General features: G+C 39.6%; 1 protein-coding gene across 5 annotated transcripts in view; it reads left to right on the top strand.

The window, feature by feature from the left end:
* TNKS1BP1 (tankyrase 1 binding protein 1) overlaps positions 1–16,946 on the top strand; it is a 53,393-nt gene that overhangs the window by 12,629 nt on the left and 23,818 nt on the right. For 2 of the 5 annotated variants that reach the window (XM_083356691.1, XM_083356690.1), the window contains exons 5-10: positions 442–1,863; positions 4,572–6,307; positions 13,012–13,396; positions 13,557–13,698; positions 14,523–14,656; positions 14,948–15,096. In XM_083356691.1, coding sequence (XP_083212817.1) covers positions 442–1,863; positions 4,572–6,307; positions 13,012–13,396; positions 13,557–13,698; positions 14,523–14,656; positions 14,948–15,096 — 3,968 coding nt within the window. Of the gene's footprint in view, positions 1–441; positions 1,864–4,571; positions 6,308–9,838; positions 12,675–13,011; positions 13,397–13,556; positions 13,699–14,522; positions 14,657–14,947; positions 15,097–16,946 lie in introns of those variants that run through there. The other 3 variants (XM_083356692.1, XM_083356694.1, XM_083356693.1) reach the window with 3 other exon arrangements.

Raw genomic sequence — 16,946 nt, forward strand, 5'->3', positions numbered from 1 at the left:
CTTCCTGTTCCACTCTTTGCATTTCATTTATCTTCTGGCTTCAACAATAAAGGGGTGATACTTTGGGGAGGGGCTTTCAAGGTGTAGGATGTTTTTTTGTTTTTTGTTTACTATATTTTAGTAGTTTTCTATGTTCACAATTCATAGGTGCTTGGTAAGCAACATGTTGTCTGGGTCCATTTGTTTTACTTGGTAATACATATTAAAGTAAGGTATAGGATCGTTTTTTTGATATGTAAAAGCAGGAAGATGCTGCCTGTGGACTGATTCAAGGAAAAGGGACACAGTTGGGCCAGATACTCTTATAGTATATTCTAAATAATAATCCTTGGGTTGTAGGATGCCAGTCAATCAAGTTCTAAGATTTTGCTAGCTTGTTTTGGAAGTTTTCAGGAAAACTAAGTAATTTAATTTTTTTTCCTGTGTGTCTTTTTCCCCCAGACCAAGTTCTCTTCCAGAGTCACGCCTGGATCTCCCGATGCCCCTTCTGAAACAACCCAACCCCCTGGTGCTCCATACCTTCCGACAGATGTCCCATGTAGTGAAGCTTTGCTTCCACCAGGCTCCCCTGATGGATCTGCTAAATCCTCCGGAAGTCCTCTGGTAGACTCTGTCAGTCACGTTCAGTTTGCAGATTCCCCTGTAAGCATTGCAGATACCTGGCCTCCAGGATCCCCTGTTAAGACTTCTCCAGGACAGCCCTTGCTTTCAGACTTGGCAGAGGTTTCTGCAAGATACCCTGAGCTCCCTCTTGTCCCCGAGCAGGCTGCCAGTTTGATCCCTTCGCCCATTGAATATAATCTGCAGCCTCACCAATGTCTTACGGGAGTCTCAGAATCCCCTGGCTCCCCTAGCATTCTTTCCAAATGCCATGTTGGTTCTGATCAGCCTCCAGGGTCCCCTTCATGCATACCAGACACCCTACTCAACAGGGGAAAAGATGATCTCAAAAATCGAGCACAAATTCTTCCTCTTGAGGATGAGGCTCCCCTGCTAAGTCAGCGGCGTGCTTCAGAGGGGGTGGTGCAACCCCAGGGTAAAAAAATGATTAGGGAAGAACTAGGAGGCTCCTTAGCTGCACTGCCAAGAGAGAAGGGCCCATCAGTGGTGCAGACTTTAGGAGGAGAGTCTAGTTGGAGTCTGTCACAGTCATTTGAATGGTCGTTCCCTAATCAGGGACTGGAGTTGGGTGGGAAGAGATTACTGTCTCCTCCCAACTCTCCCATTCAGGAACACGAAGATGACAACCTCCTGGAAGCAGAACTGGGGGGAGAAATCCCTCCCCTTCAAGGATCGTATCAAGAGGCAGGTTCAGAGGGACAAATTGGGAAGGAGGAGGTGACTGAGGCTAGTGAGCACAGTGGCAATAAGGAATCTGAAAGGAACTGGAAGAAGATTGAGGGGCAGCTAGAAACCCAATCTACTCTTGAGTTGTCAGCACCTGGTGGTCCCTCTGTTCAGAGAAAGATTGGTAGCCCTAATCTAAAGGACCCAGTGGTGGCTGAAGAGGTTACTTTGCAGGAGGATCATGATGACTTCCTCCAGTTTCCCCCAAACCACGAGGAAGAGGCTCTACGAGTGATGGAGCCATTGCCAAGTGTAGAGCAAAGTGCTCCTCCTGCAGAGCCTTGCATCTTGTTCTCAGAAGGTGCCCAGGTGCAGACTGCTGATTCCTGTCAGGAAGAAAGTGATGCCCTGGGTATGGCACAGGAAGCCAAGATGGGTAACTCTGACCTCCTAGGTGGAGTTGAACCTAACCCTAGTTCACATTGGCTAGATGAGCTTCTGGCATCTCCTCCACCTAGCGCTGATGATACAAAGAGAAGAAGTACACCCAAGGTGGAAGACCCCACAGGACCACAGGTAAAAACATTGTACTCGGTATTAATTTTATGGAAGGCAGTATTCTATTCAAAAAGAGTTATGACTAGAAAATCTTACTGGCATCAAACTTCCTGCGTGCCTAAGAACATGGCATATAAGGCGTTAAATGGACACAAGCATATTTAGATGAGTAAACATTCCTGCCCAGTTAGGTGACTGAGCCAGGGGCTTGTCTTTAAGAACAGCAGGCTGCCGTTTTTAAGTAAGCTACAAAGTAGTTAAACTGGTTGGGTGGCTGCAGAATGTACAAGAGCAGAGTCTGAGGCAAAAGGTGCTGCCATATGAGATAATCCTCCAGTCATCTGGGTGAAGTTAACTTTCCTCATCCCAGACCCAGTTCTCTTTGTGCATCAAAGATACTCTTGATTGCTGGACTTCTTGGTTATTAAGAAGTTACAGTTTGGATCCGTTACACTCTTGTCCAAAAGTGAATGTAGTTGTTCTTAGTTAACAAGATTTAAGTTATATACAGTGCGTCAATTACTGAGCGAAACTTGATTTCATTAAGGTCCCGTTGATGTCGTTCTGAAAGCGGAAAAATCAAGTGGGCTGATAGATTTAGGACTTGATTAATTTCCAGTGGAAATTAACCTTCCAATTGGAAATTGGAAATTTCAGTTGGGCTATATAAACTCCTCTATATTTTCCTCACCTTGCCAAAATATCTGAATTATTTCTTAAAGGAGATTGTTTATTTTTATTGGCATATTTCATCTTTACATTTTTTTATACCTCATAGTGCTTTTCTATTTCAGAACATGAGCATTAGTTGTATCTTTGATATTTGTAATATATTGCATCTATGCATGATAGGATATAGCTTTCAAACCTATCAATACATGTCTAATGGTAAATAGGATCGTAATACATGAATCACATGTGGAGATAATATGATCTTATTGTGGGAAGTGGCTTCCATTAACAAACAGTTCATGCAAAGCTTGGGAATGTAGAAAGCTACTACGAAAAATCAGAGCCCTTTTGTCCATCTAGTTCAGTATTGTCTCATCAGTACTTTTGAACTTTTCACAACTGGGGCTAATTTTTATTTCTAATCTTTACTTTTGGATCAAACGTTTAAGGTTCTACCAAACATTTATATGTTAGACTGTCCTAGTTGTTGATCCTGATTCGTTAGTTCAGGGCTTTTCAACCTTTTCACCCATTGTACCACTTTTAGGATGTGGCAACATCCGAGTACCACCAGTCACCTAGCAAGGTGTCAAAAACTTGATGACCAAAAAAGAAAAAAAGTGATGAAGTACAGGTAGTCCTCAACTTACAACAGTTCGCTTAGTGACTGTTTGAAGTTACAATGGCACTGAAAAAAGTGCCCCCCAAGCCACAGCTGAGCAAGACACCTGCCTGCCCGCCCGGCGGTGCTCTTCCTCCTGTCTGAGGTTTTCATTCTTGTGAGCATTTCTGTTGAGGATTGGCGGTGGGGGCGGTGTTTGGTTTTTATCCCCCCCCTCCGCTGGGTGGTTGTAGCAGGTTTTGGTCACTTCACATGACTCTGGGACACTGTGACCGTCATAAATATGAATCAGTTGCCAAGCATCTGAATGTAAATCATAAGACCCCGGAGATGCTGCAACATTCCAGCTGATCGGCGCTTCTTCTGGGCTCAGAAGTGCCAGGATCAGCGCCGAGCTCCAGTTGGAGCCTGGTGCTGATCCTGGAACTTCCACTGAGCTCTGATAGCCCTGCAGCTCCAGCCGTCTCTCGCTCAGGCTTGTGCGGTGCTGCCACTGGTTCAGCTCATTCCCCTCCCCCGCTACCACTTTTCTAGGATGGTCGTGTATCACCTGCCAGCTGCCAATGTACCACAGGTGGTACCTGTACCACTGGTTGAAAAGCCCTGCCCTAGTTGAAAGTCAGTGGTCCATATGCAAGGTGGAGAATTTGTAATTCTCATTATGTTGAACTATAACTCTTGAGCAGCCCCAGTAACATTTCCCATTATGAAATTGCTGGGAATTATAGTTCGGCAATATTTGGCGAAACACATTTTTACCTCTTAATATCTGAATGATTTAAAAATTGCCGTCAAAGGACTTTTGTAGCTCCGAGTAGTTCTCAACTTAAAACTGTTTGTTTAGTGGCCATTCGCAGTGACAACAGCCCTGGGAAAAGCGACTTGATCAGTTTTCTCATGACTGTTGCAGCATCCCCATGGTCACGTGATCAAAATTCAGGCGCCTGGCAACTGGTTCCTATTTATGACGGTTGCATGGGTTCCGGGGTCATTTGATTCCCCTTTTGCGACCTTCTGATCACCTTCTGACAAAGTCAGTGGGGAAGCCGACCATGTTATTAACTTGACAGTTGCAGTGATTCACTTCACAGCTGTGGCAAGAAAGATCACAAAATGGGGCAAAACTCACTTGCTTAGCAATAGAAATTTTGGGCTCAGTTGTGGTCGTATGTCGAGGACTACTTGTATACCAGGCTGAAACTAGGATCTTTTGTGTTTAAAATATGGACTTTGGCTAAAATATTTTTTTAAAAAAAAGTAAAATATGAATAGTTCCTAGGTTATTTTTCTTCACTTTGTATAATGTGTACTTCTTGTGATTCACATCCGTCTAATTTATTATCCCAACCCTTTGTCCATAACCATCTCATTCAATTTTCCCATTTGCCTTGTTTTTTTTTTCCCCTCTTTTCCTCTTTTTCTCTTTTTTTAGGATCTTCTGGGATGGTCACGGAAGGACCTTCATAGTGAGTTTGGCATTGTAGGTGCTGATCGTTCTGATACCTTTCGCTTAGGTTGGACTGCCGATGTAACCGAAGTGAAATGGCTCGGAGAAACAGAACAGGATCGAGAGTTTGGCACTGGCTTACAGGACTGGCCAAACTCATATACTGTTGATAATGCCAAAAGTCAGGATATGGAATTTGGTACCAGCCCGCAAGAATGGGCAGGAGGATCACCCTTACTGGGCAATTCTGGTCCAGGCCAGGAAGAGTGGCTTGCTTCTTATGGTAGCCATTGTGCTGATCATCCAGCCGAGGAATCAGATTGGAGCAGCACATACACCATCAGTGCTGCTGAGGTTCAGGACACAGAACCCTACACGAGGAAGCCGGGCTGGCCTAGACTCTGCAGTGCTGGCAGTGATCAACAGAGTAGTGAGTTTGTTGCAGTTGAGAAGACAGATTGGAACAGCCAATATCATGATGCTGCTGAAACATCTGACTGGCCCAAATACCATATGGAAAATATCAGCTGTCCAGAATCAGATGTCAGCCCCGAATCAGCAAAGGTGCCTAGCGAATCCACTATTGAGAGCCAGCTGCCTAGCGAATCCACTATTGAGAGCCAGTTCAGTGTCAAACATTCAGATGACAGCACCCCGGTTTCTGTGTTCAGTGCCAGCCACTTGGGCTGGCCTAGTGAATCTGATTCTGGCAGTGGTACCAGTCAACCACAAAGAGAGAGCAGTGCTCATCAAGTGGAACAGTCTAGTGAACCTCAGAACAATCCAGAATCTCAGCTTAGTTTTCAGCAGGACTCAAGACCAGAGACATATGGTTTTGATGATGGCAGCTATCCAGAGTCTAAATTGAATGTCAAACAGTTTGACTGGCCTAGTAGATGTGAAACAGGAATTGCTCAAAACCAAGGTGATGAGTTCAGTTCTGATAAACCTGACGAAGTCAAAGAAAACAATGGTGAAATAGGTTGTAGAATTGAAAAAGACAGTGGCATCAAAGGCAGTAACTCTCAAATGGAGGTGGACAATCAACAGTTCTATACTCAAAAACCAATCTGGTCTGATGAATATAGCCTGAATAAATTTGAACCAGAAGAAGATTGTTTTGCTCCTGGTGGAGGAGATTGGATCAAAGACTCTAATTTCTCAGAAACTGAACAGAACGATACTACCAGACAAGATCTAATAGCTGGATTTGGCTCACTAGGTTTGTCTGATCAAAAAGTCACAGTCAATTTAGAGGAATCAACTGACAACCTAATACATCAGGCTGGGAATTTAACAAATTTGGCCATGGACGAGCCCCGAGGAATTGGAGAAGGTGAATCTGAATGCATTCAACATCTTGACATTGGGGATTTGGCTGTATCCAGTGACTTAAAAGTTAAGAGCTTAGAAGCTTATAAAAAACCTGTGGAGAAGCAGCTTGACTGGGTCCTTCCTATTGACATGGAAACTTCATCTGCTGCATCAAACACAAGATCGGTGAATGCAGAAGGAGGCAGAGAACCCGATGTTGGACAAGCAGATTTAATTAACAATATGGATGTATCTGATACTAAAAAGGCAGATGTATCTGATTTGAGACCTAAGACTTTGGATGGGACTGAAGTGGCATATAGGGATGAAAGCTATCACTTGGAGGTTACTGGCTTAGAAGATGATGTAATGCAGCATCAAGGAGGAACATCAGTATCTGGAGAGAGGTAAAGACTGTTACAATTATTTGATAGCTGAGATGCAAAGAAGGAAAGGATGGACTAACACAAGGAATTAAAATAGCAATTAATTTTGCTCTTGCATTTATTTGTTAATCAACTATGGTAAATGATGACTAATTGCTCATATTTTATTGTATTTGGCTGTGCTTCCTTTCATCCCTGCAAGTAACCAGTTATTAGTGTATGCAGTGCTATATAGTTCTTTGTAATGTAGACTTGATGAAATATGTCGCAACTTGGTCTGAAAGTCAGACAGCGTTGGAAGAACCTAAATCTGCAATGCCGATATTGCAGTTCTGTGGAAACACAGTTCAGTTCATGCTATTTCAGTCCTAGTCTTGTCTAAAACAGCCTACCCCAACTGGACACAAAGTTGTGTGATTTCAATTTCTAGAATTCTCAGTAAGGCTCTGATGAATTGAAACTCTAGAAATTGAAGGCCACATCTCTGATTAATGTGTAGGCTGAGGAATGTTGTTTTAAGCCAAGTGGGAAATAACTTGTATTTTTCACTTGTTGTTAAACTACAATTGCTAGCTAGGGTCATTGGGAACTGATGTTTAAAATGCATAAATTGTCCATTAAATAATAAAACGAGGATGTAAGAGTGATTGGATAACCACAAGTGGAAAGCTAATATATATCCTCTTTGTTAATGTGGAGAGAGGCAAGCATAGAGAAATAATGGTATCTAATGAGTCTTGAAGCTGTGTTTTCTGGCATTCTATGTAATCTGGCCAAAAGCCCCAATTGTAGATTTAGTAGTTACGGTTAATATTTCTCTGATTTTCTACTTGAGAAAATGTAGCAGAATACCAAGTTTGCTGCAAAATGAATACACAGATGTCAGTTTGAGTTGCTCCAAATGTAAATGTAAAGTTAGTCTTAGATTTTCTGCAAGAACTGTTCTATTTGCTGTAGTATGATCAGTAGTTCATGAATTGTACTGTTTTGTCTTGGGTAGCTGCCATATTCAGCAAAAGGGATGGCAAGGGGACTTAAATTACATTCAATGCTTGAGTTTAGCTGTCTGTATCTGCTGGGTCTAGTCTTTTTTGCACAATATCAGCCAACTTTTTCTCTCTGAAGGTGATCTCTCCTGTCTCGTTCTTGTATTCTCTGAGGTGAATGCAAGATAATATCCATTTTCCCCCTGTAATGTATTCTTGTTCATTTTTATCTCTTCTCAGCATATTTTACCTACAATAAGACCCATATCTCACCTTGATCTTGCTGATATTTTTCCATTTTCCACAATGCTTGAATTTTGATTCTTAAAGTTGATGGATCATAGTTCAAAAGCAATATTAATCAGTAATTTCTGGCTAATAGTGTCAAATTTCCTCTGCATTCTACTAGCAAGTGTATAAATTCTTCTCAAAATGTATAAGGTATTAGTAACACCTAGGAATCTCAGAATCCATTCTCTTAAGCAGATCATGACATTATTTCTTTTTAATACATATATTTTGACTATTATTGACTTTCCTATTTTCCTGATCATAGATCATCTTACATGACAGCTTCTCAGTGATTAGTTTCATTAGCACCCTTCCTCACATTCCAGTTTTGATCTACTGCTACTTAGGCTACTCGACATGAAGTGTCACATGGCTTCCAGTAAAAAAATGTATAATGTAATGTTGCGAGACTGATGACAACAAGCAGTGTATTGCAAGGACTCATAGCTAATGTAAATGTTCATTGAACCTGATATGACCTTAATATATCTTTCCTTGTTGAATCCCTGGACCTTGATGGAGGTTAAGTATGGCTGAAGATTTAGAGCAGCTGTGGAGTAATGTTGCAGTAGGAATTTCTCACCTATCCTGAGGAGTTGTCCATTTTATATTTAGTAGGTTGTTCTGCGGTAACATATCCAAAGGGAGAAATAATCGGGATGGTAAGAAATACGGAACAATTTTGGCTTTTGCCAGAGTAGTGGAACAGAACTACCCTATGGAGATTCTCAATTCTAGAACCATGACTATTGCTTTTACTGAAGAAATAACATTTTTGAAAACAAGTTAGCTTGACAGGAATGCAGAATTATAGCCCGCTATTTTTAACTCTGTCATTCTCTTTTTCTCAGTCTTGCACTAACATTGGGCCCATTTTCTGCTTGCATACTGTATGTACCATTCATGTTTCTACCCCATTTTCTGTGACTTATAATCGATTTTTCCCTGTATCCTACTGTTAGAGGAATTCATCTCATTTCAAGGAATAAGGCATATAGATTCTTGGCTTATTCTTCCATAATGCCCTCACATTATGAAAGGAAGAGCATATGAGAAAGTGCTTCTGCATAATTTTATAAAGACATCTATATAGCAGTAAAAATGCAGCACATTTCTCGATGTCATCAAATCATGTTCTCCATGTATTTCTAAGATATTGGAGAGGAAATGTTAATCAATTTTAAATAGTTGAAAATTGCCACCATGTAGCTCATGATACTTATGATGCTTAAAGATTTATTCAGGAGAAGTACTTGCTGAATTGGTTTGAATAGGTAGGGAAGAAGAAGACTTCTGTATATTGTTAAGGCCATCCTGCTCCTCTTTCCAACTCAAAGTCGGGATTGGTAAGATATTTTCAAATTGTGCTATATTGAGAGGTATATTTTGGCAGCTTAATTTAAACGTGTCAAAGTTCACTCTGTTAATTATATCAGTCCTCCCCTCTCAATTACCCTCCAGATTGTATTTCCAAGAAATCATAACCAGTTTTTCCTGTCTTATTAACAGGTGGCGTATACTGTTCCATATGCATAATACAATCTTAACAGTTAAAGGAAAACTGCTCAAGAGGAAATTATTTTCAGAATAAAATGATGAGGGAAGCGAGTAAGGGTGAAGAGAGAGACTTTAATTCTAATCTGCCCAAAAAAATATGTTTCCCCTATTCTTGAGACTTTTTAGGAGAGCGATGTCCAATTTTGTATAATCAGATTAAGAGCATAATAACCTTCAGAAAGAGAATCCTGAACAGCTACTTTACATATTATGCCAAATTTAATGTGGCACACCTGAAATCAGATGGGCTTTCAGTTTGTTATTAGACCTGCTGTTAGAGGAGTATTATGGCAAACACTATATAAAGCAAGGGTCTTCAAACTCGGCCTTTTTATGACTCATGGACTTCAACTCCCAGAATTCCTCAGCCAGCATGCCTTGGTGAGGAATTCTGGGAGTTGAAGTCCGTGAGTCATAAAAGGGCTGAGTTTGAAGACCCATGATATAAAGAATGGAATCAATTAGCCATCAGACAATGGACACATTTTTTATTTTATTTTATTTATTTAAAAGATGGCTGCCCATCTTAAATAACTCTGAGCAGCTCACAAGAAGTGTGGGTTCCTGGATTTTGTATTGTAAGGCTCCCTTCATAAAATGTCTTACAAGCATAGGACACAAAGAATCTTCCATAAGTAGAGAATACAACTTCTGATACATGTAGTGCTAACTAAAGGTAAAATGTAAAGGTTTCCCTGTCAATTGTGTCTGACTCTAGAGCATGGTGCTCATCTCCGTTTCTTGGCTGAGGGAGCCAGCATTGTCTGAAGACAATTTCCACGGTCATGTGGCCAGCATGACTATATGCTAAAGGTGCACGGAACACTGTTACCTTCTCACCAGAGTGGTTCCTGTTTATCTACTTGCGCATGTTCATCCTTTCAAGCTGCTAGGTGGACAGTGCTAACTGTAGTTGCATAAATTGCTATACATGTTGAAAATCTCTTTGTTTGGTATTTGAACATTTAAAAAACCTCAAGAGTCTTCAAAAACTTTTCATGGTTAAAGATGATAGTAATTCATTCAATATAAAAAATTCTCTGGAAAAAAAATCCTTGTCTTTCATTTCTTTTCCTTTTCATCTTTAAGATTTGTGCAGCCTGACTTCCATTTTCCATATTATTACAGTATCTGACTAAAAAAATTCTAAAGTGTAGGAATATATCTGCACTGCAAACTTTATTCTAACTCCTTAATTAAGGCTTACTGAATTCTGCCTTTTGTTTAAATACAGCATTTTCACTTTCTCCTTGCTTAGAATGGGCCTGAATATTGTATGCTATCACCATTAGACCAGTGCTTCTTATAATTGGCCATTTGGAAATCCAGTAAAGTTGAAGACTAGGATTGCAGCCCCATTGAATAGTGTAGGGACTTAACAATTCTATGCTTGATACAGAGTATCAGTATCTATTGTTTGGCTGTTCTGGAAAAAAATAGTTAAGAAGACTTTAAGCCAGCATATTGCAAGCTTGTGATATGTAGTTACAAACTACATATAAAGGGTTGATATTGTAATTATAGTTCACTGTGGAAGTCACGCTTCTAAAGTCACTATTATATTTTGCTTGAGGGTAAAATGAAGTATAAATTTTTATTTTCTTCTGCTTTCTGTGTAATATTTAGTTGTCTTGGATTTTTTGAATCTTACCTGCATTTTTTTAATTAGTTTTCCAATATTACAATAGTATCTTTAAAAGGCAATGTGGTGTCTGGGTTACAATAGTTCCATTTCAGACAAATACATATTATTACAAATCTCCAATTTGTTTTTCCTTTAATACATACTATCTCTTATCTAAATTAACATATTTCTCATTGCTATACATCAGTCATTTAATAGTTTTCTTATATTTATCAATACTTTAGTATATTTTATATTTTAACATTCCATCTTTAAAACATCAAACACCTTATATATTTTTCTAACTTTAATTTTACATTGATATTAAAATTAAACGTTTAAAATTTCTCATTTTCATATTGCTAAATAACCCCCTTTCCCTTTACACAAATTTCTCTAATACCTAGTAATGTAATACACTTCTTATTTATCTCATTTCCATATCAATATTAGTAGTACAATATTAGAATAGTAGTCATTAGAATACCAATTGCAAGGAGGAGAAAGAGGACAATATAATATTCTTGTTTCTCATTTATAGTTTCCACATATTAAAAATTAACCAAAATTTCTTCCGTTTCAACATTTAATACATCCGCTCATGTCACTACATCCAAGTATATTAGTTACATTCTATCATTTTTAACATATATACATCTTAATCCATATCATTTAAGGAACTCAATTTTTCAAAGTTAGTATTCATACATTTGTGTTTTATTTTTATTTTTTTTAATTAGTATTTTTATCTACTCATCAAAACAATCTCTCGTAATCCAAGTACGATCCTGCCTATTTTGGTATTATCTATTTCAGGCCTCTTAAGAATGTCCATATTTTTTCAATCTTATTCTTGCTTTCTTCCTTTGCCATGTCATTTTTCGCTTCTTTGCCTCAGGATCATCAAAGCATTCTTGTGTTGTTATATCATATTGAAGTGGCCACTTTTGAAGGATTGAGGAGTCTGTTAACAGCACCAAATCTTCTCCTTATTTTCGCCTCTTGATATAATTGTCCTGGTCTGAATAGATTTTTTTCCACCTTTTTTCCATTATAATCTTCAAAAGTCTGTATTTGTTGAATATTTAATTCTTCTGCCAATGTATTTAATTGTTCAATTTCTTCTGTTAAGTTCTGTCCCAATAAAATATTAGTTTTAGTCACAGTTTGAGTCTGTTTCTTCAAGATGTTTTCTAGTTCTTTCCCAAAAGCTCTTATTTCATCGCCAGCTGAAGAAAGGAACTGATAAGTTTGGTAAGCTATTTCCCACATAGCATAGATTTGTTTGTGAAACTCTTCCATAGTGAAGTTTCACATGTGGTGTTCAAGGTTAATCTTATCTTGTTTTTCTTAAATATTTTCTTGATTTGTTTAAAAGAGAAAGTCAGATTGCAATTTCAGGTTTAGCCACTGGGTGTTCTCCAAGTATTTTGAAAATTCTTTTCTTTTAGTCTGTTTCTTTTTTCAATGTTTTTTTTAAAACACTCCTGGGCTTGCTCACCGCTTATTTGAAGGGAGGATTGAATTCCCCCCTCCCTCTCCACAGGGGGGAAGGTACTTAGCAGCTTATTTAGCTGAAAAGAAGATGATTAAGGTATAAGAGAAGAATCTTACCCCCGTCTCTTCCACGCTGCTTTAATGTTGCCTGATGGTAAGTTTGACTTTGGCTGTCTGCAGCCTAGTAACTGGCCATACTACTATGGCCAGTCTTTCGTCCGCCGGTATGAATGGAATGCAGGCACTAACGGGGGTTGCGGCTCCCCCGCGTTTCTGCAAAAGCCCCTTCTTTCTGGTCACCCCTGCAGGGTGACTCTTCGGCCCTTTTAGGACACCCCCCCAGCGATGCGAAACTGGATGTGGAAGATGAGAGCCGTCCTCCAGACGTCTATGTTGGCTGACTTGGCAAACCGGAAGCCTCTTACCTGCATTTTTGAAGTGGTACAACCTTATAAAAGATTCATGATTTTTGTAATGATTCATCTTCAATATGCTTATTCTGCTTTTGTTATTGATAAGCATATGTTTGAATCCTCTCTTGTCCACTTCAGTATATCTCTTTATTATATCTGGAAAGTCCTCCCTTTCCCTTGGACTGTGCAGCTTAGTCGTACATACATTTTCATTACTCTTACATTGAGAAAACATTTTTTTAAAAAAGGGAGCAGCTGAACTTGGGGCACGCTGATGACAGAGAAGCAAGTACAGCAAACTAAATGAAATGAAACCTTGTTAAGAATTCTATTTTGTCTCTCTATCTCAAACTGAAGCAGAAAATGCCATAGTCAGCGCCTGTCCAGTCCCAGCTGCCTGTTGGAAGGAATGGTTTCCAAAAGTGCAAACAGACCAGAGGCCCAGCAGAAGAGGCCTGCCTCCTTCCATAGCTGCCATTTGGAAGAAAAAAGGAAGCTGAATAACTTGCCCAGTGAGCTGGTGCCGGCTGCTGAAAAGATTAGGCCATCTCCATTTCCACTGGAGGATGTAGGAGAGGTCTTATCTGACACAGATGGTGGCATCAGCCAGCTGAACAGTGGAAATGGGAGGCAGCCACCTGAAAAGGAAAGTGAAAGTCAAGCCACACAACCCATTTCCCAGGACGATTGTGCTTTGGAGGGAGCTGAAGCATTAACAAGAGAGAATTTCACCTTCTTGGAGGCAAGTACTACCAGGAGTGGCGACTTGAAAGTTAAGAAGGCTCTATGGTAACATTGGTGCAGCAATGTGGGAATTATGATAGTAGTAGTAATGTAGTAATTAAATCCTAAATAACACCATCTTACGAATATGTCCTATTTTTACTTCTTTATGCTTGCAGGATACGGAAGTTCTTGATAATAGTGCACATCGGGACCGTGCAAGTTTGGGGCGCAAGCGGGGTCATCGAGCCCCAATCACCCGAGCAGGAGGTACTGTGTTAGAGAATGATAGGAACAGCTGGATGTTCAGAGATTCTACAGGTAAAATGCCACCAGGCTGTTCTGGGGATGAATTACTGATTTTCGTTACCAGTGTTATGTCTATATGCTTGGCTTGGTTCTGTCATTTGTGCAGCATGTTTCTTGAAGCTATTGTGTATGTTAATGTCATCCTTGTGAGATAGTCCAGAGATGAAGCACATCAAGAAGTACAAGCCCTTTCTTTATTTTAAGGTTTCTTTAACATAATCTTGCAAGTCTAAAAGTGCATCTCTTTCGCTGCCCCCCCCACTGCTTTTACAGTTCAAGAAACTAGAGAGGTGCCTTCTGAGATGTTTGCCACACCCTCATTCCCTCTGTAGGCTTGGCTACCTCTTATATGACCTTTGCCTAGCGTGCAGCTCTTCCTCCTTTCTCCCAAGATCATTCCCACTTACTATTACAGTTAAATGTTAGTTATGTATTTACCTGTTTCCAAAAGAAGGCATCACCTGTACTTTGCCTAAGTCAGGACTTACCAATCATAGTGCATTAATAATGATTTACTGAAGTTCTGAAATCTGTTCTTTTCCAATGCCATTGCTGTACTTGATATTTGAAGGAGTCCATGAAGGCAGGTCTCTTGCCTAATGATCTAGAAATAGCCAATAAATAAATAAATAAATAAATAAATAAATAAAATCTAAAAATAGAGGAGAATTGGAGGTGAGGGATAAAACGTTTAAGTATTCACAGTTTCAGACAACTCCCTTGGAGCATTTTACTATAGGCTCCAAAATTTTTCCAAGTTGCCTGCCATTATTTTGGTTTTATGCTTCGTTTGTGCATTAATTTTTGTGGATTTTTCTCTCCTCGCCCCTCCCCAGAGCACCAGTTAGTTTCTGCAGTCTCTGATGAAGAAGTCCACGAGGAGTCAAAGAGCAAGAAGTCACGAAGCTCTCCATTGTCCAAGGGGGTAAAGGTAGCCCTCTTCCCGGGCCTCAGTCCTTCAGCTTTGAAGGTAAGCTGTAAAAGGAGTGGAGGATAAAACAGAAGAAATTAGAATATATTGTCAGATTGGAAACTGGATTGTTAAGATCATCCTAAGGTGAAATCAAGTTCACCTTGATTGGGATTGGGAGATTAAGGTATAACAGGGACCCAAGCCTCTGATCTCCTAAACCTGTTAAGGTGTAATGAAAGTAAGAGGAGGATAATGAAGAACTGGAAGGGGAAGTATGGGATAGCGTGTTAGCAAAGGCTTGGAGCTTTGCTGGGGCCTGCTTGTAATTCTTTTGCTCTTGATCCCTAGGCTAAATTGCGAGGGAGAAACCGCTCGGCTGAGGAAGGGGAACAGGGTGAAGCAAAGGAGGCTGCTGTACAGCGTTCAAAATCATGCAAGATGGGCAGCACTAGTGGGAAGCCTCTGGTGCTGCCACCCAAGCCAGAGAAACCCTCAGGGTAGGTTTGGTTGTACAGGAAGGGGCTGGAGAATTGCAGGTAAAGGAATCCTGGAGGCTATAGAAGCACATTTGGCGTCACTATTCTAGGATCCTTGTGTGATAGCAGGTGATCAACGTAGGACTCTGCCAGATAGGACTCTGCCAGGCATGGAAATCTTAAGATTTCACCCTAGGGTAAGATTTGAGTCTATGACTTAGTGCCAGCCCTACTGCAACGGCAAAGGGGATCTTTTTGAACCTACTTTTGAGAACTACTGGTGGTAAGGGTATCACATTATATTAACTTGGAATCTCTGTGGCATTTGTGAGCTATGTGTGTTTCCAGGATCTTTTTCTTATAGTTTCTCAGCTCGTAAAAATTTGAATAAGTTCAATCTGGAATTCTTTGCTTAAGCTTTGCAATGTTTTGCTGTTAGTTCAAGGCCAGAAGCATATTCATAGTGGTGCAATGTGTCAACAATGCCATATTTCTAGGAATATTGTTAATTATTGTTCTGAGTTTGAGGGCCTTCTGGAAGACAAAATAGCTTTGGATGATGATGATTTAACTTATCCATACTCTGGTTCTACTTTATCCTGCTCTGGTTCTATATGGAATGTCACAATGAAATGCACTGAGCAACCTGGAAAAAAAAAGGTCTTTAGAAATTTAGATTGAGAAGGCTTCTAGTGTGAGTCCTGGCTGACAGAAGACATCTCTGCAAACAAGCAGAGATGATGGCCACTGGCGAGTGGACCAGATCTTTGAATTTGTCCAAAGACATTGGGAGATCACCCACAAGTGCTCTGAATGGCAGTTTCCCTGAGGAGACTGTAAAACAGCAGTCTTCCATGGGTTTAAGTGCCAGGAGTTGAAGGAGACATAAGAGATTTGGAATATTCATCATTTTTGTTGTAAGATTTGAAAAAAAACAAGTATATAATCAAATAATATGCTCATGGGGAACAACTGAAATGGAACGAAATCCCTGTTAAGAACTGAGGCTTGCTGAAGATTGCAGATGGATACCAGAGGGAATTAAAAGACCAGGCAGAAAAGAGGTAAAATGACTAAGCTGGCTATAACTTTTTCTTATCATATTTTTTTTTACATGGGCTGAAATATTAATAACTAACATCTTTTAGAAGACAATGAGAAAAAACAACAACTTTTACCTAACATAGACATTATAGAGTTTGAGAGTATGGAAGACAACAAAATTCACATGAGCAGAATGCGAATACAAAAGATAAATCAAGAAAAGGATCTGGATATGGAACAGCCACAACAAGAAATTCTGGACGGTGCCTCTTTATGAGAAGAAAAGGATCTTTTCTGGAACAGTTGCAATAAGAAATCCTTTGCCTCAATGCTATGGGATTTACAAAATAGGCTGGTGAAAGCTTTGAAGACTTCTTTTAAATTCTAGAGAATGATGAAACATTAAATCCTACATTCCTAATGCCATAGGAATGATTTAAAGATTGTGCAGAGCAAAAAGAAAGAATATAAACTTAGACTATTGGACCAGAGATAAACTATTTTTTTTTATATTTTATGTTAACTTCTGACATAAAAAAGATTTCTGGGCAACATATAGATAGATAATAGTTAGGCTTTGGGGAGAAGAATTTTTTCTATTTGTAACTTTAGAAGAGAGTCAAAAAATAGTATGTTAGCTTATACTCAATGTGATGAAGGTTGGAAGCCTCTTATTGTTTTTACTATGTATGTAAAAAACCACCGTAACGTTTTTTTTTTTAAATTAGACTGTCCTTTCCTCAGTTTAGCAAAATTGGTGCAGAGGTTTAATTGTGTCCCGTAGATATATTGGGTAATTCTTCTGATCAGTTTGTCAACTTCTGTTT

Source organism: Vipera ursinii (assembly GCF_947247035.1).
Source record: "Vipera ursinii genome assembly, chromosome: 1".
NCBI classification, from domain to species: Eukaryota; Metazoa; Chordata; class Lepidosauria; order Squamata; family Viperidae; genus Vipera; species Vipera ursinii.